The sequence below is a fragment of the Pithys albifrons genome, chromosome 7, assembly GCF_047495875.1.
Source record: "Pithys albifrons albifrons isolate INPA30051 chromosome 7, PitAlb_v1, whole genome shotgun sequence".
In the NCBI taxonomy this organism is placed as follows: Eukaryota; Metazoa; Chordata; class Aves; order Passeriformes; family Thamnophilidae; genus Pithys; species Pithys albifrons.
Genome location: NC_092464.1, coordinates 20006093 through 20032124, shown reverse-complemented (window position 1 = coordinate 20032124; position 26032 = coordinate 20006093). Strand labels below are relative to the sequence as shown.

At 35.7% G+C, this 26032-nt stretch overlaps 1 protein-coding gene across 2 annotated transcripts in view; it reads left to right on the top strand.

The window, feature by feature from the left end:
• PLXDC2 (plexin domain containing 2) overlaps window positions 1-25350 on the top strand; it is a 246037-nt gene extending 220687 nt beyond the window's left edge. The window contains exons 13-15 of one of the 2 annotated variants that reach the window (XR_011698271.1): window positions 7319-7479; window positions 19362-22119; window positions 22693-25350. Coding sequence is in view for 1 of the 2 variants with exons in the window: in XM_071560208.1 (XP_071416309.1) it covers window positions 7319-7479; window positions 19362-19478 (278 nt within the window). In the remaining variant the exon portion in view is untranslated. Of the gene's footprint in view, window positions 1-7318; window positions 7480-19361 lie in introns of both variants that reach the window. The other variant, XM_071560208.1, reaches the window with a different exon arrangement.
• The last annotated feature ends 682 nt before the right edge of the window (window positions 25351-26032 follow it).

Below are 26032 nucleotides of genomic sequence, written 5' to 3'. Positions count from 1 at the left end.
AACAACTATGTTTAAATTAAGTTTTGGGTTCTGGTCATACTGCTTTGATCTTTCAATTGTACAAGAAAAAGATTTGCAACTCCGATGTAATTCACCCACAATCTTTTGTGGCATATCTTAATGTTCATTTCAAATTTGCGTGTTTCTGTTTCTTCTGCCTGTCCTCTTTCTTTAAAAGGCATGACAGATGCCTCTTATATACATGCCTAAACCATTTTAAAATACAGCTGGCATGCCATCCCGATTTTTGTTTTATCTTGTTTCTCCATAAAATAACAAGAATTTTATAAGTTTTCAGATAAGTTTTCTTCTCCATTTTTAAACTAAAACACAGTAAGTTAAAAAATTATAGGCCTAACCTTTGTATTGGTTTAAAAATGTTTCAAAGTGGACCTTTTATAAGATAAGATCAACAGGATATTTTTTTATTGCCAGAACGTAGCCTAGCCACAGGCTTTACCTTATGTAGTGTGAGGGGTTAGGGTTAGGGTTAGGGTTATGTGGTGTTAGAAGGCAGCCACAAGTTCTTTTAGGCCTTCTTCCTGTTCAGTGGCAAGCAGTGCACAAGAGGAAAGAATGAATGTCATGCTAAAAGAAATGCCCAGATTGGGATATATTACTGTATTAGGGTGCCTAACTCTACCAGATAAAAAGAATCTAAATGGCATTCTAAAAGTGGGCATCTTGCTTGTAGGTATCCAAGGGTTTTTTTAAATTTGTTGTCTTTAGGGTGTCCTAACTAATGTGTTTTGCTTCCATTCCTGTCCATAAACCTGCAGGCAAAGATTCAGACTTTTTCTGCCAGTCTTTTCCCATGAAAAGGGGAGGAATTAGTTTTTACATTTGCAAAAATCCTGTTGATCTTAGGTTATAGATTATGTAATTATATGTTTACTTCCATATGTTCCACTTACTCAAAACTGCTGGTCTTCTCATAAACTTGCAAGGTTTATGCAGTTAGTCAAGCAACGATTTCCTTGAAAACTGGTCATAAGTTTATTTTATCAGTGCTGTACTATATGCTGTATTTGTATAAACAAATTATTATCATAGAGTTTTGGAATGGTTTTAATAGTCTTGGAAATAGAATAAGAAAAAAGATAAATGTGTCAGAACAGAGAGAAGTGAAATAGGTGGTGGTGCATGGAAATGTACTCAAAGGATAAGAATATGAAGAAAGTTAGCTTCAAGAACAACAATTAGCCACCTTCATTATAAGGTAAACCAGAGAGAGCCTTGTAAACAAAGCTTATCTGATTATCTTACATTTTTTCTTATATTTAGGTATGGGGAAAATTCCAAAGGGAGCAAATAATGTAATGGCTTTCATGGCCTCAAGCAATTCAAAATAAAATTAATGCAGACAACTGTTGTAGCATTAGATGATATTTTAGAGCAGAAGAATGAAAATTCTTACCTAAAACATTTAGAGTGCTGTCATCCTATAAACAGAGGGGTTTGATTTTGATGCACTTTCATCAATTTACTACGCTTAGTTGATCAGTCTTGGAGAGGCTGACTGAGTTGTCCTGCGTCCTGTAGAAAATTGATAGCAAACCAAGATACTGAGTTCAGAATTTGTGGGTTACAGTGCATAATATTCTCCCTCAAAGACCATTTCTTATGTGCAATCAGAAATCAATTTTTAAAGCAGTATCTGAGCCATAATTTAATAAATCATCATGAAACCAAGTGAAGTGTAGCAATGGCTTAACCTCATAATATTAACAAATGCTAAGGGAATGAATCCACAAATCAAGAAAATCACACACTCACTGTGAAGTAGTTGAGAACTCCAGAGAATACTATTCCTAAAAGTGGTAAAGAGAAAAATGTTATGGATAGTCCTCTGAGCCTCTGGGTAATTAAAACTGTACATTCCCTTATTCCCTCCCACAGTTACCATATGTAGGTCACTAATCATCTTTCAGAAATCTGCATTATGTACAGGAAAAAAGCTTAGGTTTGGAAAACCATATACCTGCCCCATAAAACAAGGAGTCTCCTGGTAGATTCACATTCTAGATGTAAATGGAGGGCCAGAACTGGGGAAAAATCCAGTGTCTCTATTGAGCTAACTATAGGCTGCAAACCTGTGTGCTCAGCTGTCCTAAACACTGTGTCCTCCCTTCTTGCAGGAGCCTGGTAATCCAAACCCACGGTCGTGTAAATAGTAGCAATGCAGCTTCCAGGCTAGAAATGACATACACGGTAGCATGGAATGAACTTGAATCTGTAGCTGCAGACCCAGATCAGGCAGCAAGAAGTTTCTGCTCTTTGGCTGACCAAAAAGGAGAACAAACACATGGAGAGAAGGTGTCAAATGACTGGTAGAGATCTCTCACACTGAAACAGATAGCAAACACCCTGAAGTTCCTGGATGACTGGAACCAGATTTATAACGATCCAAAGGTGGTTGTGGAAGACAAACAGTTGTTTTAGTAAGGATAGTTGAATGAGGTTTATGTAGGTGTAGTAGAAGAAAGATGGGTTTGACCTGACAGATTCAGCTGATTTGCCCAAAGTCAGAATGTTCCAGCACTGTCACTGGTAGACAGTTTTATTACCATGGAATAAACCTTGGAGAGGGATGAAAATTTCTTAGATGGCTTTAAAAAAGACAAATATATATTATCATAGATTTCTGATACCTCAAATAGCATCTATCCTAAGTAGTACATGCCTTTTTTTTATATATCAAATTTGTATAACTAGCAAATGTGATACCCAGCGTCCAACCAAGAAGTACAAATAGTCATCTAAGAAATCACTCTTCAGTATATCTCAATCCCATCTGCAAGTCAGAATTTTGAACTGAGATTTTTTTTACAGACTTCCAAACCTTGCAGTCTCTGATGACATCAAAGTTGGATTGTGTTGTCACAGCAAGTTTCAAGTTACCTAAATGTTACATCTTTTAAGGATTGTCAAGTTTCTGTTATTCTATAATAATTTCACAGTAATAGTAATAACATATAAGTATATCTGAATTTCCTAAGCCAGTATTGGAAGGATAGTGGATTTTATGTAAGAATAAGATACTTGTTTTGCATTAGTGTTAATCGTATGACCCAGTCTACTTTAGTCAATAAAATCAATGAATGTGTTTCTATAAAGCTGGACATGTTACAGCTTCAAAGTCACAACCAACTAGAAACAGTCATTGCTTAATATGGACACTGGGGAATGTAAGGGCAGTTTTGCAGTTAACAACTGTTGGAGAATGACGTGTTTATATGGAGGCTCTGAAAATACTATCACACATTCTCTTTCTGTATTGATTAATCTATTTAGAGCATCCTCATAAGTAATAAAGGGATAGGTAAGTCTGTACTGTAGGTGTTGTTATACCTCTGTGTTTTTCTAGTCCACTTCATCTCTAGGAGCTGTTTTCTTACACTAGTGTCCAGTCTTATTTTGCCCTAAAACTAAGACCATGCCAGAATCACTGTGACTTTCTAAAGCAGAATTTCTACACCAATAGGGCTGTATAGATGTTCTTGTACCCAGTTTCGTATTTATCTGACAAAAAATCTTAAAAAATCATGGGTTTTAATGAAAATTCATCTAATTGTTAAAAATCCATCTGTTTCCACATGACCTAACAGCAAACACTCATTTTATCATAAAACAGTCCTATATGAGAAGAAATTGCAGGAGTCCTTCTTTATGTCTTTTTGACAAATTCAGGGGTTTGCCATGAGTTTTTTATGCAAGTAGTGAGAATATTTTTATTACGTTTTCACTTTTTTTTTTTTAAGCAGGAGTCCATCAGGAGAAAAGTTACTTAATTTTTTGATTCTGTGCCTTTATAATAGTGAAAAAAGCTCCTTGCTGTTTCTGTCATTCAGCACCTAGTGAGAAGCAGACTGACCTTCTGCTTAAAAATTTTATGCATGTAAGAGTTTGTAGAGAAGTTATAAATATCGAATATATCAAATGTAACAATACTTTCTGAGCAAAAGACAAGGAAAGTTTGGGGAAAGCACCATTGAGCATACTCCTTTTGGGAAAAGATTGATCATAAGTCTCCCATGGGCTTAGCCTTGCCTGAAACAGCAGATATGCTGTGATAATCTTAGTAAGATTTCTACACCTGAAAAGGTTTACGAGTCCTTGTTTTTTTATATACTTCCCTTGGTGGCTTTTAAAAAGGTGTATTTTGCAGCAAAGAGTATTTTCAAAGTTGACAACACTGTTTATTGTCTCTGTGCAAAGAGAGGGAAATCAATTTCTCATGAGTATTTGAGCCCTGAGGGGTCAACGGACTGAATTTAATTATGGAAATAACAAGTTACTTACACTTGTTGTAATTTAGGAAAAGCATTTCTTGTGTTTCATTACTTTTTTTGCATTTGGCATTCTGGTCACTGCACTGATGTCCACAGAGTGCTCCACCAGACTATTAGAAATCTGGGCAGGCAGTTGTCACCTGTGCTATTTGGAAGAGATAGAGTTCTAGTTTGCAAAGCTGGGTGCTGAAAGCTGAAAAACTATCATATTGAAAGGGATTCAGCTGGTGACCTTTACAGAGTCATTAGGACCTTTGCTGAAGTCCAGCATTTTTTAATATGCAGGACATTATGTTCTACCTTTAACCACAAGGGTATAACAATACAAATTGCTCATTTAGTGCAAATCGGCCTGCAAATGGGTACAAGGGACAAAGTAGTTTGTGATGCACTTATATGACATTGAAGTGAAGAGTATGAAGATGTCAAAAAGACAATTATGATACAAACAAGCTATGAATCCTCTGCTCCTTTTGGGGGACAGTTACTTCCCAGTAAGGTGAATCACAGAGCTGACTGTTCTACTGGGAAGTAATAGCCCAACTTAAAGGATGTACAATCAAGCAGGCCTTTCCTGCTGGCCTTTCAGTTGCTTAATTTCCATTTGTATGGTGATTTGAAATATATATGAACAAGTATTAAATATTGTTACAGTGCATGAGCAGAAACTAAGACTAGAGCTTATATACATTCATCTATTCTCAGACAACATGAATACTAATGACTATAAGTAAATGACACTGCTGTCTGAAAGTAAGAGGAACCTTTTTCGCAGATCACCTTTCTTTCCTGTCTCCATGAATCTTGCATTCTTGGCTATATAGTGCTACAAATGCTAGGAAGTGTTTTAAGGACTCTTTAGGTGAGAATTTTGAAAACAGATCTTCCAGATCCTAGGCAATATCTCCATTCTTTTCCTTCTCTGTGAAGAATGCCCTGAGAATTTTCACTTTATGTACTGTGTCAAAAAAAATTTTTTAAATTCTTTTTCAAAAGCTCCTATACATTTGTGTGAACTAAGCTTTAAGGAAGCTAAGTAAATCCCTTTGTAGGATTTAGACAGGGAGAAGCCTGGTTCTTGGATCCTGTTTATGCCTAAGCTCAAACTTTGATGTCCAGAATCAGCATAACTAAAACTGAAGTTCCTGTGTGGAGGTACTTTACTTTTTCAGTAAAAAGGAAGATAGATTCAGGATTAAGTTCCCTGAGTAGAAATTATGCTTGCCACATCTTCCTTTAGCCTCTCAAGTTATTTGGATCTTTTTCCATCTTCTGATTCTGTTACTCATGTTCTAGCTCCACAAGCTGTCTCTGACTTCATGGGAAAGAGCAGAGCAACACTGTGGGGTTTGGCCTGTCCTGAATCAAGACTGAGGAAATAGGGACAAAAGCAAGGGAAATGGACATGAATCCCTTCACTGCCCCCATAGAATCATAACTATTACATGGAGTAATAGTCAGAATTATGTTTTGGTTAAAATAATGCATCTTCATTTTTGTTTTCTCCCTATTGTTGCAATGATGTCATGCAATCCACTGCTGAGACATGCAGCCTTCCTTGGTCTGGTGAGAAAAGTGCTGCCATATGTGGATGCATGAGTTGTTACACAGATTAACTCTTTGTGGGTTTTTTTATTGTCCCTTATGCAAGGCATTTAACACTACCTGAACCAATATATCTTTCTCCTATTATTTTTCAATTCTCTTTATTAACATCAGCATGGAGTGCATACTCCAGTCTGATGAATGGTAAAAGAACATGTACAGTTATTGCTACTGTTGTTGTTATTGTTGTTGTTGCTATTAATAACAATAACAGTAATTTTTTTAAGTGATACCTCTAACTCAATATCTGTCTTCAAAGAACAAATGAAAAGGAGACCCTGACCTCAAAGAACATAGGACTCTAAGAAAACCACACAACTAGTTCAGGAGGGATGGAACAGCAAAAAGGATGACTGCAGAAATCAACAATTTTCATTATAGTAAGCTTGGCAAATGAGAACGGTAAGAGGAAGTTTAGAAGTGAAATTGAAAGAAAATTTCTCATAGGCAAAACCAGAAATAGTGTTGTATGGAGCAAAGCATAGAGGTGATTAGAAGGATTTCCAGAAAGGCAGAGAGCAGTGGGAGTATTAGGAGAATGGTGCAAGTTTGTGAAGTCAAATTGCCAGTGCTCTTTTGATGTTTCTTAGGCCTAAGAGTTCTGAATGGCTCTTTAGCATACAGAAGTGGGCAGTACAGTCATTCTTCATTTATACAAGAGTGTGCTGCAGAACAAGCAGTTCTACAGGTGTTGATTGATATATTGAGAGAGTACCTACAAAGGTTACAGTGTTGGTAAAAGACTTTCAGTCACTTATTTGGAAGCACTACTGACAAGTTGCTTACTTGACAGACAGCCTTCTTTTCTCCTGATGGGAGCACAGCATAGCCTCTTGGTATGAAGTTTAGTAAATGGATGATCTTCTATAACACTTCAGTATGATGAGGGTTCCATTCAAACCAAGATTAGAATATTGCAGGATCATTAGGCATCCATCTGTTGCACTTTTGGCTGTCCAATTCAGTTGCACAGAGTCTTTCCAAACTCCTCTACAAGCTAATGAATAAGGCTTTCAGAGTGTGTTTAATAGTTAGACCTCAAAAGGATTTGTGGCGAGTCTCAACTTGAATATTTAAAAAAAACTGGAAGGTTAAAAATGTATTCAATTAGTACTGTCTGTGGATAAATTGTGATAATTTTATCAGAAAATCAAATCAAAATTAGGAACTTCAGAATGTCCAGTGTATATTCAAAAGAAAGGACGTTGTTTATTGAGTCAGAGTTAGGAAAACTTTTGAAAATATATTTTCATTAAGATTATGAGGGTACCTAGTTGTAGGAAAGAGATGTATCTTTTTCCAACTTGGGCTGTGGAAAACAAGGTACGTGTAACACAGAAAAACAAATGCTTAATTGCCATCTGTGTAATGGAGTGAATAAGACATACATTACTGTGCTAATAAGTGTTCCTTTTGTGCAGCTTCAACAGATGACAGTGCAGCAGAGAAGAAAAGTGGAACCCTTCATGCCGGCTTAATTGTCGGGATTCTAGTCCTGGTCCTTATTGTGGCTGCAGCCATCCTTGTGACCGTCTATATGTACCATCACCCAACATCAGCAGCTAGTCTCTTCTTCATAGAGGTAAGGCAAAAGCAACATGTTGTGTCACTAGTCCTATCTCTTGGCTAGGATATTTAGAGTATCCAGGATAGATCTTTCTTAACTAAATCAGAAGTGTTCATAACATAATCTTGGAAGAAATGGACTTCTCCTAGCAAGTGATACTGCTGGCAGGTGCTAGCATGTTTGTCACTCAGCTCCTTCCTTAACTACCATCACTATTAATGTTTTGCTTTTAGACAGGACATATATGTAAAAGAGAGATCTCAGGTACCACTCGCCTCTCTTTCTTATCCTTGGTTTTCCTCATCAAAGCATTTTCCATTACCTTTCATGTGCACTGGAATTATATTTTGGGATATATATTTTTCTATTATTTTCAGGGAGGGGGAGGGGGGAAAGAAAAGAATCCATTCTAAATTTTGCTGAAGAGCTGAGCAGTAAGTTTTTAGCTGGAAACTTGTGTTAGTTGTTTCTTACATCATTTGAAAAAATCTTTTAACCCTTTGTCTCAGAGTGTGGGACAGAATTTTTTTCATCTATCATGTTCTTTTGCTCTTTTTATTAGTGTAGAGAGAAGCAGACCCTTTTATACCATGATTCATCTGACCTGTTTGAGACACTTGTTTTAGGATAGCTACCTTAGGTGCAGAGATCTACATTGCAGATGCTGACATTTAGTCAGTTTACTTCCACTGTTCTTGAAAATACAAGAGAGGAACACTCTCCATAGGTGTTTGAGTCTACAAAAACCTATGAATACCTAAACCTACTTGGGGGGGATTTTTCCCACTTGGCAACGTTCCTCTGCCTTATAGTATAGAGTTGCTAAATGTGAAAGAAGAGGCTGACTGTTCATAACCTCCACTTGAAGCATTCCCTTACTATGAAGAGCCTGGATACTTATTGCTAGACAACAGTGAAGATGCAAAACCACTGGAAGCGTCGCTTAGGGACGTATCTAGGGATTGTTTAGGTAAAAGCCTGGACCAGGAAGATGTAGACATTCATTCTTAGTGACAGCAATGAGAATTGAAGTGAGACATGAACATGAACAGAATGATTCATCTTTAAATCATATTATAATAAATATACTTCTTAGATGCAGTAGTAGTGACAGAAATCAAAATGAATTTTTTATCAGTATTTCAGCCTCAAGTGATCTAACTGTGTTAACCATCAGGGAACAGAATCCATATAATAAAATGTAGTTTTCTTTCATGTTTCTGCAATATTTGAAGCCAGTTGATGTATACAAACAAAATTCCACTGAAGACCATGCACATAAGAGAAAGTTTTGTCCCTTTCTTCACACACAGATTGAATTTCTATTCTTTCATTCTAGTTAAAGCAAGTTTCTTATCTGTCATATTGTGATTGAAAAGGCTAAGTAAATGGCAATGCCATTTTTTAAGAAGGAGAGAATACCAAATTACAATACACATATTTATTTTTTTCTTAGTGTAGTACAGGCATATTAATTTATTTGTTTCATTGTTATCATAATTATCATGCAACAGTAGCACCTTAATCAGTTTTATTAAACCTATTCCACTGAATTTAATCTTTAGGTGCCATTAATCAATCTATGCAGTCAAAGCTACAATGTCTTTACCAAGCAATGTAGGCTTTAAAAAAAATAGAAAAACATACTTTCTAAGATAAAGGAGAAATAAGTCAAAATAAAATTTATACAAAATATGGTATAAGTTAATTCTCTTTTGGTTACTAGAATAACTGTGATACTTGTGAAGAATCAGCATTAGCAAGAATTATAAAGAGTACTAGCTATGAAGGAATGGCCTTTCCCTGTGACTAGTAAAATTACTGATGCAGTGCTAAAATCACAAGGGGTGGAAAAAGGGATGATTATTTCAAAACACTCCCATGAATTTCAAAACTTTAAAACCATTGTTGATATCATAAACCTAGAACAGAATATGGTAATCCATTCTGGAAATAAAATTACTTTTATTAAGTTTAATAATATAATTTCCTAAGGAAAAAAATAGTTCAATCAATTCAAGAAATAAAGACTAGAATATATTATTCTTACAGTCATCTGATTTATTGGATCTACATTTTTCCAATACAAAGAAGGACTTATCTTCTCAAACTTGCATTTTGAAACTGAAGTACAAAAAAATAATGAATCAAAGCTGGTATAAATGGGCCAGTATTACAAAAACTCATTATTTATTGCACTCGTGTAATTGAAAAATACTTGATTAAGCTGTTACAGATACTACGATAGCCCACATGCCACAGCAGACAGGCTGCATTATTTATGGGAAATGAATGAAATGTGGATCTGATGTTACCATTCTGGAGAAAGAGCTCAAGAGGATTGCCATGGGCTTGATCATAAATTGAGAAGCATATAAATATTTCAGAAAATTATAGTTTTGTATGAGTCTCTTGATTAATAAAGCAAGTTGCACATTTAAAGCAAGATGTGACAGATGGACAGGCAGCTCCCTCCTGCAGTTGTCTAAAAAATTACGAGTACATTGTAGTCTGCCATGAAGTCTTCTAGCCAAATGAAGATCTGCATCAGTTTATCTATCATCAGTAATTAATATAACTCTAAGGCTGGCCTAAAGGAAAAAGCAGGAACCTGGCCCATTTCTGCTTACTTTTAAAGAAGCTACTTTATAGGGGCATCATATAGACATTAAACATGGCATTTATTAAAAATTGTAATATGACTAAGAGAGAAACTTCTTTTTGCATCTAAGATTCTAAGATACTGTCATGATTTCATAGGTAAAGTGTCAGTTTTAATCAGATTTTGTTGGGATTTTTAGGTTAAGGGCTATGTAAGTAAGTTTTTGCTTGATTTGTTTTATAATCATGACTGGTTACTGAACAAAGAAAAGGATGATAAACTGATGCCATATCTGAGGCTTTAAGTCTCTTTCTTCCTTGTGTTCTGTCCAGTTATTATACAATATTCACTTACCACCTCACTCAGGTTCTCACATAGGTCATCTCAAATCCCACTCATGTTTGTCATATAACAACCTCCCCCAGATAAGGAGAAATACATCCACATTTTGACTGCACTGTTTACCCTTGAAGTCCCCTGTGGCACTTCTGAACACTGTTAAGTGATATCCTGAGTGCACTAGTTGGTTTAAATAAGCAATATACAAAAGCCAAGAAAAATACTATTTATTACAAAAGCAGCTATTTTCTTAGAGCAGAGTAACATTATTTGATTACTTTTTTAAAGTCTGAAAAAAAATGTTCCCTCTAGTGTTTTTGTTCAAAGCTGTTAAAAGAAGAATGCACATGTCCAGCTCCACCTGGAACATAAACAGCTATTTTGAACAAACAGCTTGAGAAGTTTTGAATGCCAATGCTATTCAATTTGCCTATGATATTTTGCAATTTTAAAAGAATGCCATGCAAACAGTTCAGCACATTTTCAAAAAAGTTCCACTTTTCATTGTGTGTAGAAGATTCAAATCAAAATGCAGTGTTTTCCTGTTTCTTCCAGCCTCCACGTTGCTCATGTGTTTTGTTGTTTAAGTTGGACTCTTCTTTGGTGACCTAAAGATGGAATGAATTATCAGCTTTTAAAGTTAAGGGAGTGTCAGTCAAGGTTCCAGTGAATGTAGGCTCTTTCAAAAAGCTAAATGTTTTCTAAAGATTAGCTTGCAGAGTGACAGAAGAGATGTTGCATGCTTTGGTTTTCTGTTTATTTATAGTTATCCCTGAAGTATTTTCTCTCCATTCAATTTGATTCAGTTGCCAGTAATTTCCTCTTTTGAATCACATTACACTCCTACTCTTGCCTTGAGCCATGCTGTGTCTCTTGTTTATACTTTGAACTGATTTGCACTGATTTTTGAAAAGTAGCATGCATGTCGAATAGTGCTCTTCATGACTTTTTCAACAAAGCAGAAGCTTATGTCAGAAATCTAGATATATATAGCTACACACTAGCTATTGCACAATTAAAAATTAATTCATTTATTCAATAACCTATGTAGTATACTTGCATTCAGGGTGCAAGATTTGGTGGCCAAGAAGCCAATCATGATGCCCTGAATGTCAAGGATTGCATACATATGACGAAGATCACAGCAAAATTGATGTAGATATCTGGAACCGGATATAAAGAGGTGAGAAGAAATTCTCATCTGAGTCAGATGGATTTGCTCAAATTTCAGTGAGCTCTGGGCTAAATTGCAGCTTTAGTAGTATTTTACTTCTTCCTTTCTTTTCCCTCATGTTTTTTTTTCTTATATTTTTAACCTTTCATGATTTAGTTTTGTGTGTGAACTATGGATCTCAGAGCGATTAATATACAAGGAATATTTAGCAAATTGAAAAGCAAGCCATATGGCCACCTGCCTTTTACTGAGATGTCTTTCCCCAGTTTCCACTGTTATCTGTGGACTGAAGGGATGCACATGACACAAGAAATTTTCACTTGTATACTTTACTTGTATTTTTCTTACCTTCCTTACTTATATGGTGAACCAAATTCCTTTTAAAGCTTGAAACTTACCTCAGCCGTCATGCCAGTGCCCTGCCTTTGGGGACCAAAGGCAACATGATCTGGCCACAGCTGAGAGGACAGCACAGGGATTGCTGGCCAATATGAAGGCAAGGAGTCAGATGTTGCAGTGTCTCTTTCCAGATTGATACAGTGATACCATTGCCAAGCATGTTTATGGAAGGCTTGACAACAGCAGAATAAAATTTTGCTGTGGTGATTTGCTGTGGGTAGGAGATTTTAAGGAGTCCAAGCTAACATTGCAAATTGGGGCCATCTTAACCTCAGGCAAAGAGCCTTTCTCTTTTATTCAGCTTACATGTACAAAACCAAATCCAGCTTATTAACACACATGGACTCTGAAGCTGTGAGAATATGAATGAATTCCGAGCTTATGTATTACGTAATAATGGCTGTGTATGTATTAGTAGTAGTTAATATGTCACACACTGAAAAGCAGTATGGGTGTTTGTGTGATTACAAACTAACACTTTTTAGAGTTAAGATCCCTTTTCAAAGGTCATAACTTTTGCCTTTATTTCCCACCTGCCTTGGAGTTACTCTAGGGCTTTATTTTGCTGGTTCAGCTGCTTAGAAACATATATGTACACTTCTAAACACACACATCACACACATGCACATACCTATGTCTTTTTTTTCATTGTTTTACTTGATCTTGAATGTTTAATATGGAAAATTTCACAAATCTGTTTAAGTGACCACACAGAGAGTTGAACTGGTGCTACACAGCCAGGGAATGACCTTGAGAAAAAAAGAGATGGAGGAAGAAATGAACAGCTGCAGATCTTCAGCAAATAAAATAGTGTGTGATCAGAGCCTGGAGGATGCAACTTGACTCCCCCTGATTTAACTTAAATTATGTCTTTGCTAGTAAATTAAATTAAGCTGGGACTGTTTTTTTTTAGCATAAAGACTAACCAGCATGGAGGAGCTGCATTCCTGTCATTTAACTTTGTCCCATGTAAAGTTGACAGTGTGGAGATTATTAGTGTGAATTGAGGGTGGTTCTCAAATACTGAGACCTGGCTGAGGTGGTCTGAGAAAGCGCTAATTATTGGGGGTTTTTAATGATTGGGCTGTATAGGGGATTGTATTTCAGTATCTGGAAACTTTCACTGGCACTCAGATCTGGCAGTAGATTTTCTTCAGACTTTGACCTTCTGCTCATCCTCTGTCTGCCTAGAGGAAGGAAATAATATGAGAAAATGGTCAAAAAAGCTGGAGGCAGTTCCTGGTGTTTCAGAGCTCAGGGAATTAATAGACATTTCTGGCTCACTGTTGTACAACCCTGCTTGTAACAGCATATCACAAATAAGACCCAGATTTAACAGCCATATTCTTCATGCACCATTTCCAGGTTTCTGCATTAATTTAACAAATTAAGTGCATGTCTTCAAACAACTGAGAAATAAATAGAGACAGAGTTAAAAAGAAAGAAGGACTTTTTTAAAAATAATGAGATCCCCAACTTTCTAAGCCAGTTGATGGAGCTCACACAGCTCTGCTGTTTTCTTCTGGGCTACAGCCCATTGTTTTCATTATATATCCATTTTACAAGGGATTATGCTTTTAGTTTGAAATATGCTTGACATGGTCATCAATTAGTTTTTGTCCAGACATTCAGGCTGAATTGTGTTTAATGAAGATGATGATTAAAAAGAAGAGAACGGGTATCATTTTTCTCTTCTTTCAAAGTCCTGCAGTGTCCTGGCATTTGGAGTATTCTCATTGATCTCTCTGTCATTGTATCATACCGATAGTAAAGTTATTTTTTCCAAAGCTTATCCAGCTCAGCAGGAACCAGCAACTCAACAAGGGAAGCAAATCAACCACAAGGGAGAAGCACTAAAATAAATAGTCAACACTAACAATAAAAGTCAAAGGTGCAGAGGAAGGAGGCATTCTGTTTCTCATCCTTCAGCAGCCAGCTCCTTAAATGTACCTAAGACTGCAGAAACTGTTATAGCAAGAAGTGGTTTAAATCACAAAAAGATACTTTAAACAAGTACTTTTATGAAAAAGAAAAATAAATGAAGCCAGTAAATGATCCTACTGAATCTTAAGTCTGAAATAATCTTTATCCCAGAACAGTTTCTTCAAAATAATAGTTTAATATGGTGTCAGGCAATTGATCGTTTCTTATTTTTGGAAATACTTATCATAAGTATAGTTTTAGATATTGTTAGGTTCATCCACTTCTAACTGTGATTTGCCAAATAAATTGAGTGTTTCTAGAAGAGATTAAAAACTGATGCACAAATTTCCAATAAATCTGAGCACAAAAATACAAAGGTAATTGGTAACAGAAAGGTCTTTATTTCTCATGAAAAACGCAAAGACCTGATCATGGAGGTAGATTACCCATGGATAAGTATACTTAGACAAATAGGTCTTGAATAGTATCAGATTAAATTTTAGTCATTTAGTAAGACTTCACTATAGTTTTGTTCTCCTCTTCTTAATCCATATGATTAAGTCATAACTCTTTTTCTGGGGTTCTGACAATTGATCCAGAATTTAGATAGCTTTTTATTTGCTTATTTCCAGTTAAAAGGTAATAGATAGAGAAGACAAAGTTGAGCCAGAGCATTCAGCCTAAAATGTATTCAATAACTTCAGCTTTTGTATAGGTTAGTGGGAAATCAAGTTTACTAGGGAGCTCTGGAGAGTCAAGACTTCAAACGATTGACCTTCTCATGCTAAGTCAAGTATTTATTCTCATGTAAACTCAATTTGAAAGGAGTGTGTGTGTGTGTGTCTGTGTGTGTATGTCTTTGTGAATTCCACTGATCAAGTTTACTGCTGAATAGGAATGAAGAGCTGATCCATGCACTACCAGTCTGGGATTTTATGCTGGTTGGAATACACAAAGAACTTTTGAAAGTATTTTAGAAATTTTTCTGAACAAGAGGTGTGTGGCAGGGCTGGGGAGATGACAGAGGGGCAGTTTCCCTTCACTGCTCTTCTGACATTGAAGATCTGTACAAAATGGTGTTCATTCCAATTTTATGTACTGAACGAAGGATAGAATAAGGATGGGATAGGGATAGTAGAGGATAGGATGTAAGAAGAGTAAACATGTATTACATGTTGCCAAGTTCCTCCTTCATTACTGGTAGCAACTTGTCTTCATGCAGGTGTATGAAAGGAAATGCAAAAGCTTGTAATTTCTGCAGCTGACAAAATATACATTATTGCAATTGCTTTCCAGTCAATTACAGTCTCAGACGAACAGTGTTAAGCGGTATAAATTTTAGGGATAGTGATAATGTCAGCAACAGAAACTTTCAGGAGCAGGGCATCAATCTTCAGATACCACTATTTCAACACAAGTTTACACAACTGTCTGTCTTCCTGTAACTGATCTTGTATATAGCTTATCTCTTACAATTTATTTTCTTATGGCAGATATAAACTATATTTCATTTCTCGTTTATGTGTACTTAGTTTATCCTTTTCAAATATTTTTATAATCCATTAAAAATCATTCACTGGAAGTCTGAGTTTGCAATTTCCTTTATTTTCAAGATAATATCAATTTGAGACAGGGATTGATTTCTACTATGTAGATTTCTAAGCCAGTGTAGAAACACATAATTCTTAACTGAAAGTTACCTCTTAACTAAATTGTAGCAGACCATTCCATTCTTACTTTTTAATTATATCTTTGCTCATAAGGTGCCTCCTAACAGGAAGAAGCCTGGCTGACAGAAAATAAATGGCTTCATTTTAAGTGATCTCTGAACAATTAATAGAGGCCCGTGACAAAAACTGATAGGTCCTTTTGCCTTTCTTCCTTTTTTTTCCCTTTCAATATGAGAAAGTTTGCTAAAAGTTCCTGTCTAAAATTCCACCAATATAGTCAAATATGTACAGACACTACTGATCTAATTAAAACTCTCCTGTAGTTTTCAACTTTAGCCACCTTTTCTCTTTTGCTCAAAAAAGTTATTTACTGTTCATCAGGAAGTATGGTCTACAGGTAGCAAAAGGATCGTAGACTGTAGCACTGGAAATCATGTTCAGATCATAACAAGATTTATTTAGACAATATTCAATTAATGGTACTCAGATATGTATCAAACCTTTTCTAGTATGTCTAAATGAGATCATATGATTTTCTTGCATAAAAGAGGACCTATAAGGTTCAAAATTCCCTGATGTTGAAAGAAGTCAAAAAAAAAAAAAAAAAACCAAACCTGGTCAACCACAAGAACACACTTAGAGACCTGCCAATACAACTACAGTGAAAAGTTAGTCCAGTCTCCACCCTTTAGTATTCATAAGTGGAATCCCCTTCATTTTTATCTCAGAAGTAAGACAAATATTATAAATTCTGCTTCTACTGCAAGATGTATATAAATACATATATATAATAATAATGCATATATAAAAATTTAATAATAATAAATATATATAAACTTAGCCTTTTTACTGCTATAGGAAGTAAAATATTCTGCACAGCCACCAACAAAGATGTAGAGTGGCATAATGTAAGAAATGCAACTGGTAGACCTCACTTTCCATGGATTATTCAACTGCTACTTTATTTGATTTTATCTTACTGATCTTCAATAGGAATTAATTCTTTTATGTGTATTATAAGTTATTATTCCTAACTTGTTTCTTCCATATCCTGGTCATCTAGAGTCATAAGTTCTTTTCTCTCAACTTCTTTGCTTAAAAGAGTGAACCTAAGGAAGCTTCAGTCCTATGAAAAAAATACTAATCCTGTTTTCCTGCTGAAAAGGAAGCAGGAGTTACAATTCTTCAGCCACAACTCAGAGGATTTCCTTTAACTGTTTCAATTCCAGAGGAAAAAAAATGTATTTTTCCTGCTAAAATTGGATGACAAAATTAAGGAATTAGTTAAAATTCCCATCTTGCTTTCTCTCCATTTTGTTTGGATGGGGTATTTGGTGTGGTTTTTCAGTTTGTTTGTTTGGGGTGGGGTTTTATTTCTGTCTTCTTATTAGTCTTCTCAGACAACAAAGAGGAAGAACACTTTAGGCATTTCCCAAGCTGCTTCAGTAAGGGAGCTTTGTATCTCCCTATATCAATCAAGTTACTTTTGGTTTTATGAGTTAAAGCTGTAGTATTTTTGCAGGTTTTGGGGAATTACACAAGGCAATGAACTGATAGCTTGGCAACATTCTCTTTTAAGACTGTCAACCATTTACATTACTCATATGCACATAAAGAAATTGAAATAAACCAATCACTAGGAAGGGAAAATCTCACCTCAGACATGACAAGAAAATACAGAAACCTGTAATGTAATATTAGGAGGTGACCTTTGAGTCTATTGCTTTATTTCTGGAAAAACAGCTCATGTTTATGTTGTGTGGTTTGTATCGTTAAAACTGGTACACATCTGTTCCATAACTAATCATCTGGAAAGGCCAATTAAAAAGAGTAGCACAAAATGGTAGATTTAGTTTCTATCAGCAATGTAGCACAGAAGTAGTAACTAATCATATGTACGTCTTAAAATTAAACTAGGGAGCAATTTACTAGATTAAAACCCAGCTCATCCTTATAGGCCACAATTTCGTACAGTTTCTTGTTATTTTTTCCTACTAGTTCTCCAGTGTATTTTTCTTTTTCCCTTTTCATTAGCGACCTCTGGGTTAAATTCCTTTCTCAGTTGTAAATCTGAAATAAATCCTCGCATTTAGTTGAATTGTTCTTGATTTCCTTTAGTAAACCTAAGAACAGAATATGATCCTTTTTCTTTAGTAGTAACCAAACTGTCCTTCTTAATTTTGAAAACACATTGAAACAAGCTTAGGTAGAAAAAAATCTCCAAAGTTTGAATAGACTGAGTTTTCTTATTAGGAAAAGACATCTATTAAAGAAGTCAGTGTTCTGCTTTCCTACTTTGTAGGAAGATGCTGTGTTAAAAGGCATTGGATTTTAAATTACCTGCCAAACAGAATTTAACTCTGAATGCTTCAAAAGTAACCTGATCCTGCAATAGGAGGAAAAGGAAGCTGTTGCTTTTATTTGGTGTCTTCCCAACAGTGGTCACTGAGGAAGACTGTGCTCTACCTGCAGTCAGGTGTGTGTTGGTAACAAGGTTCAGTGGTACCCAAGATTTCTTCAGTGACTGCTGCACATGAGTCCCAGCAAAACATCATGGCTATGGCTGTTCTGTGGTCAACCACACCACCTATTAGCAGCATGAAATATCCTAAGTGATTGAAAGGCAGGCAAAATGGGGTATTGCTGGGACAAAGCATCATATGCAGTGTTTATTTTCAGAGGAAAGATCATAAAGTAAAATTGTTTAGATTTTGAGCTGCTGATGAAAATACAGGCAGGAACTTATTTTCATTGATTCTCCTCTCATTTTCCTGCAATGTTTCAATACATGTTGCTGTATCTTCTAGCCCTCCTTTTAAGCAGATTGTAACTGTTGTCAGTAAAGAAAAAGAAATATGTATCAGCATATTTGGCAGATAAAATTTTCAGTAGGAAATAATAATTTTAGAAGATCTTTTCTCCTCACTGATTCTTCAAAGGAATTTGTCTGTTATAGGGAAAACTTTCTGTGAAAGCTATTCCCTTTGACATAGTCTCAGAGTGGTCACCAATAGTCTGAGCCTTACTGGACATTAACTAGTTCAAAAACACATTTGTTCAAAGCACCTTTCCTTCCTAGAGACATAATAATAATACAAGAATTGTTTTCTGTGCCCTAGAAAATAAGTGTCTCTTTTCTCTATTAGCTGCTTTTAAAGCAGTCATCAAAACTCCTAATGAAAATTGGTTAGGACTTCTTAGGACTCTTGTACCTGAAGTTCTTAAGACTTTAAACTTAAAGGTTGCTTCAATTTGAATGATCAAAGTAAACTACTCAAGTAGAAATTATAATGCTTGAAACAGTCATTATTTTGACAGTCCTGCATAAACCTGCCATAATTTTGTCCTAAATAAGTTTTAAAATTACAGTTTCTTTCAACTCTGCTATACATTCTCCCATGTGTAGAGTATATTAACAAATTTCTATGCAGCACTAAGAAGGAAGAGCATTGGAGAGACCCTTTAGGCAGTAATGGATCAGCAGTTCTTTAAGTGACAAATCCAATCATCAACTGGTTTAGATAGAAGGTATTTCATCCTCTTCATTGCTAAGAGTAGTGGTAATTATTTACATCTTTGAGAGCAGTCATCACTCACAAATTTAGAAACAAGGATCAATTCCTCTGACTTCTGCTGCTGCTGAACTGTGCTTCCCTATTCCTATGACAACCGCTGAAGTGGGTTCTAGTACAAGAAATCAAAATTGTAGAATATAGTTAAAGCTTTTTATTAACAGTTTATTGTTGTGCCCTTCATATTCTGAAACTTTATTTTGTTGTTGCTCTTACAGCGACGTCCAAGCAGATGGCCAGCAATGAAATTCAGAAGAGGATCTGGACATCCTGCCTATGCTGAAGTGGAACCAGTTGGAGAAAAAGAAGGGTTCATTGTATCAGAGCAGTGCTAAAATTTCTGGGACAGAACACCAGTACTGGCCTACAGGTGTAAGACATTTACTTCGCCTCTCTTTAAAGAAAAGGAGCCCTAAGCTGCTGTAGCCTGATAGAAAGAAGATTTTGGATAAGCTTTGTCCAAGAAGAAAAACTATCTAAGATATCAGATTACTACTGCACAGTAGTTTTTATTAGTGGACTGAGACACAATGGTTCATGCAGAACACTTGTCAGTGGACACCTACGGTCTCAGAACTATGGCACAAGTGCCATGTTATTGGCTTTAGGTATGGGGATGCACAGTAATCAGAAATACAATAAAGCTTTGGTGCACAAGGGTATTGCCCTTTGGTTTAAGTGTTCTTCTCTGTTATCTCAAAGACAGAGGGACAAATCTGTACCATTTCAGTGCAAAGGGCACTGATCAGTGTTCACAGGTGATTGAGAAAAGTATCTCAATGCAGGCAAAGGAGAAAAAAAATTAATTTTCCAGTATTTATATGTGAAATACACACACTTTTCAATTCTAAATTAACCTACCAACCTAACTGAGTGAATCACAATGTAAATGTTTTCCAGGAGTAGCACAATGATTCTTGTACATTGCTGAACATTCTAAACAACTCATGATATACAAATTGGTAAGAAATGCAGAGAACAGAGAATTTTCGTAATGATGAAATTATTTCCTGGAAGTTCACAATGAAGTTGGTCTGATTTTCAGCTTCAATGTCCACTAAGTTTGTTTTATCTTTCATTTCTCAGCAGTAAGATGAAGTAAAGACAACAGATCCTTTTAGCTGCCAGAGAGCTTATGGACCATTTCTTAGTCAATGTGATATGAAAAAATGAAAATATTTAAAATAAATGGGTTTCTATCCTTTGCCATTTCATTGTGAGTCCTTCCTGAGAAGCACCACAGACTTCAATGCATCCCTTCCAGAGATTCAGATACAAGTGTTATTGAACCCTGCTGATTCATACAGTGGTTTTGTTTAATGCACATAGTAGTTGCATAAATATATATATAAATATATTTTTTTTTATAGCTAACACAAGGCGGGTTCTTGTGACTGTTAAAACTGCATTTTTGTCATCCAGACAAAGGAAATGGATTGCATTACTGCATATTTCCACTGAGTTGTAAAATAATCCTTAATATTAGAATATTTTTATGTTGTGTAGGGAAGGTGGTTCATGTAGTTGCAGTGCCATAAACTTTCTGCCTATTGGAACCACTCGTTCTGTAATATTGACCCTTTCCCTCCCTATATGGGGAAAGATGAGACTATAAATTCCACCATCGAAAACAGTTACTCCTTTCATGGAAGGGGTTAATATACACTGAGACCCAGAGCTTTCATGCAGAGTGGAAACCTAAATACTTTTATGATCTGGGCCTGAGATACTAAAATATCAAATTCAGGTATTGTATGTACATTTCATAGCAGTCATTGACTACAGCATTTTTAACATACTGTGCAAGTCACTTGAGTGATTTTAAAGTGAGGAATCAACATCTGTGGGTTTGGATCTTGAGCAGTTTAAAAAAGCTGTAGTTACCACCTTAATAGTACAGTTATTTACATTTCTTGTTGATGGTTGTATGGCCTAAATTTGATTACTTTATGATGTTTAAAAACAAACAAAAAAAGGATTAATGATTTTTACTTGTTGTTTTGTTCAGTAAATACTACAATACTATATTTTCTGTATTCTTTTTTGGGGGGTAAAACACTTCTATTTTCATCTGGTTTAAATCATCTAGCATGAGATTGAAACTGTTCAAAATCTAACTGGTATTAATCTGAAAGTACTAACAAACACATTGGCTTGAAGCCTGGTGAAAAGCCTGTGGCAAGTATTCATTTCAGTTTGTGTGGGTCTGCTGAACCCTGTTTCTAATAAGCTGGGTTTAAACTGCAGGCTGTTAATTCTGATAGCAATAACCAAATGTATGCACATATATATGGTGACACTTATTTTTATTAAATAAAAAGGTATCAGTGCACATCATTTAGGCACGTATTTGGTGTGCAATAATTATCATTAGTTTTTCTAGGAATGTTGGATGTCATCATCTAGGGTTCGTTGGCCAAATGAATCAATTGTAGAGCTTCTGGAATCCTGTTTGGAATAGTTTTTATTTCAGAGCACATCTTGCATATTATACTAAGAAATTTACAAAAAATCTGCATTGTACTGCAATAAGTTCAAGGGATATTTCATATAAGTAAAAGAGATTTATATTATTATGAGTTTACAGGTCTGCAACCCATCTGATTCACTCACATTTTTACCCATGTATGTAATATGTGTCGGGCAGTGGAGCTGACAGAATATTTGTAACACGACTACACAAATGCGACAAAATCTGGTATTTTGATTACTTTCATTTTAAGGCCCTCTTGCACAGCTGTAGGATGTTTGTTAGTATTTGCAAACTAACTTACATGTCATACTTCTTCATAAAATAATAGCAATTTTTTCACTTTTTGTCCACCTCTTGTTATTTTATCGTAGATTTCACTGGTCTATGAGAAGCACCAGAGTATATTTCTTTAGATTTTTGCCATGATGTCATATGCTATGGACTATAACGTGAAGACTTTCTGGGTTTATTTAATAAGATTGATAGACATATGCTTATGTCTGGTAAGAACTGCTATCTGAAGACGAAATCTTCTACATACTAATGGCTGTTAGTGTCTCCTTGGTGTCTGCTTCGATATATTCTGTGGCATGTTCTATTTATCACAGTAGCCAAAAGTCATTAAGTAATCTGTTGCTGTTTTGTAATTCCATCTGGGTTTCTAATTTTTTAATAATTAAAATTGCCATATTAAAAATTATACAAACATTAATCTAGAGGTGTGATAAAATATTGACATTAACTGAGAATCATATTCTTATATTTTTATAAAGCAGCAGGTTAATTAATCTAAATCAAAAAAGTGTAACCCTCGCTCAGAATTCCAGCTGAAATATTATTCAAGAATTTATAAAGGAATTTCGATTCAAGTGTCTGAAACAGTGGCTTCACTAATATTCCCACTGGTCCTTCATTGAAACTAACTCTGAATATTTCATTTGTTTAAGTGCTTGTTTACAGAGTCATTTATCCCAACAATTATTTTAACTCTTAAACTTTTCTGTGAATTTATGTATCTAATGCTTGTAGTTATTGCAATATCTCCCTAAATTATTGATTACTATTTTCCATTTTAGTGTTAAACGTTCTGTAATACCGAACACTCTTCTGCTTCAGCTCATCCTGTTTCACAGAGAAAAAGGAAAATTGGAACTACAAGGACTCAAGGGACATTACTAAGTAGCTTTTAAATCCCATTAGGATGAAACCTTAAATCAGATATATGTATCACACGGAGAAATTGTTGAAAAAAGACCCTAACATTTGCAAAATTGTATTCAGATATTAAGAAATTCTGGAACTGCTGAAGTAGAACTGTAATTTCACTCCCACATGCATACATATAACAGTGCCATCTTATTAATTGCCCGCTGTTTCTCAATGTGTCCTATGATGTACTGGAGAAAGAGAACAGAGATTGTTCAAGAAGCAGGTATTCCATATTTTTCTACTCCTTGCTCAAATTTTATTTCACTTTGTTACATGCCATCCAAACCCTGCTAAGAAGACTTCCTTTTTTTCATGGACTTTTCTCCCTTACCCATCACCATTATACTTAAGGGATGTATGCACCTTGATTATTTCTGTTCTGAGCAATTCCATGAATTTCTGTGAACTTTGCAGAGAATACCAACATGAAACAGTTCTTCCTTTTGTTATAATTGCTTTTCTCATTCTCTACAGCTTCTGCTGCAAATGGCATAGATGTCTTGTAAGCAAAAACTTACTTCAATGCACCATTATAATTTACCCTCACATCAAGTTCATTTTTACAAATCCTTTGTGTGCTGGAATTCTGGGGGGAAAGATCACTGTATTTTGAAAAATTGTGGAAGACAAATTAAATTTTCACAAGCTGAACAGAATATTTGACTTTGCGAACTTCACCATTTTTCCTTGGTCAAGAGAGATTGAACCATAAAAAATCAGTGCACTAGTATCTGAGACAGCTGAATCATGGAACCACTAGTTTGCCATCCAAATGTGGAAGCAGTGGAAAAGAAAGTGGTGATCCAGTTTGCCAGTGAGCAGGGAAGAGATTTTTCTTTACCGAAGAGTAAGAAGACTTGCAAGGAAAACATGAGAATATTTCTATATTCTGTTAGATAACCTCTTTAATGAGAAAAAGAAACTGTAAATTATAACATCCATTATTTTATTTGTAGAGAATCTCTAAACAAGTTTCTGCAAGCAGTTGTCAGGAGCTGGCAGTTTTTCACACAGTGGGTGGATGAGTAGAGCATTCAGTAACCCATGTTGGAACATGTTCCAGCTCACAGATCATCAAAGGGAAATTTCATTTTGAATGCATACAGTGGAGAAAGAAATGGCTAGGTTGTCATTTTTTGGACACCAGCAGTGAAGCTTTTGTATAAAGGCAAGATTTGGCATTCACACAGAAGATATCTCAGCTGCACAAAATCAGAGTGCCTATGACCACACTATTAGCCATTAGGAGAAGATTTGGAATACAGCACAAATTTGTTTCAGAACAACATATTCATTTTCAGGGAATTTATTGCTTTCATTGAGGAGAAAGAATAGCAGCAAACACCATTACCCAGAGTAAAGTCATTGGAATCCTTACACAAGTGCCTCTGCCCTCTTGCAGAGAAGCACCTGAAGCTTAAAGCCTAAAAAACTCCAGAATTAAATGTTACTGACCAGTAATGCAGCAATAGTGCTAATTCACTAGTTTTAGACAGAGATTTCAGGAACTGACTCCTGCTACTACTTTTCTTTATGGCTGTTATGATAAGTTGAGTTTGAGTGTTGGGATTTTTGGAGAAGGAGAAGGGGAAAATGCAGGAGGGGAGGGAAGGGTGCCAGTATTCCCAGATGCACTAGAGGTATGGCAAGAAACCTTATGTACAGCCTTGAGAGGACTGTGTGCTAGTGGTACTGACTGAGAACACATGAAGTCTTCCTTCACATTCAGATCCATTATTTGAAAATCAGAATCATCAGAACCACTAGTTTCTGTTCAAATCTACAGGAGTCTGTATTTCACCTCATGGATGGTTTATGTCACTCCTCAGGAAAAAAAAAACCTTGAACCACAGGCAATATTTGGAGATGGAACAGTGTGCCAGTAGTGTCTTATCAGAAATCATATAGGGCAAAGAATGATGCAGCTTGCATGGAACTGGAAGGAACAAATGAGTTTCATTTTATCCAGGAGCAGGCAATATCCCTACTGCTGGAGCACTGATTAAATATTCTAGACTGTGGACTGATTGGATTTGATTTAAATAACATCATAAATCTAAAGCTGCCTTTTAACTTTTTTATTCCTTGGTTCTTCACCTTTACTTAAATGTACATGTTCACAGCTTTGCTTTCTTGCACTCCTCTAAAACTTGAATTATGTGTCAACACAACCAGTTTCAGTGTCACTCAAAATAAGCCTCAATATGAAAAAAGCTCCACTTAATTTTTCCTCTGTGTGTGAGTTCTAGCTAATAGAACTATCTGAAGGTCGATTTTCCTGTTACTGACTGAATTCTGTCCATGTGAGTCAGCAAGCTAAATGCTGAATCTCTTGGAAACTTTTTGTTCAGACATTTTGGTCAAACAAACTACTGGTCTTTTCAGTGGAAAACTTGTCCCAGTTAATTATTTTAAAGCAGCAAAAGGACTTTAAAAGACAGACATCAAGACATTACTCTTAATTGCATCCATTTAACTAAGCAGATAATTTTACACAATTAATTAATAAAGATGGCTGTTGTCTCTGTAGTCTCCTTGGGAAGATAGTGTTGTGGGATATTAACTAAACTCTTCTCATGCAGTTTGCATTATTTCCTTTGGCACTGCTCTTACTTGAAAACCAAAAAGTGTTATTAATTGCTGATGTTATTTTGAAAGAAATGTCGTTTACTGACTGCTTGGATGGCACAATGTTTCCTCAGCCATCTATAAGCTGCTAGTAAAAAATATCACTTGTGTCTGTCTAGCTTTGTTTGGACTGCTGGTTTTATTACTAGATCCTTGTTTGCTTGTTTGGGGGTTTTTTGCAGTTTCAATAAGAGTTGTTAAATTTTGTTTTGGGAGGTAGCAAAAAATACTGTGATCCAATTGTCACATTTTTCTACACATCAGCAATTGTGCCCTTTAGGTAAACTTTTCACTTGAAAACTTTCCAGCTCTGCCTTGCCTATGAGTACATCAGGATTGTACCACAACTGTACACCCTCATTTCAGTGACAAAAAAAAAATTATGCCTTCCACAGATATGTAGACATTTTCACAATGGCCAGTTTCCAGAAGGATTCCTCTTTCTAGACAGATTAGTCTGGCAGTTTAGGTTACAGAGTGTGACTGAAAATAACTCTGTAAAAAAACCCCATATCTAGCTGCACCATCACTGGATGAAATTACCTCCAGCACTCACTGGCCGCCAGGATGGGGCCTCAC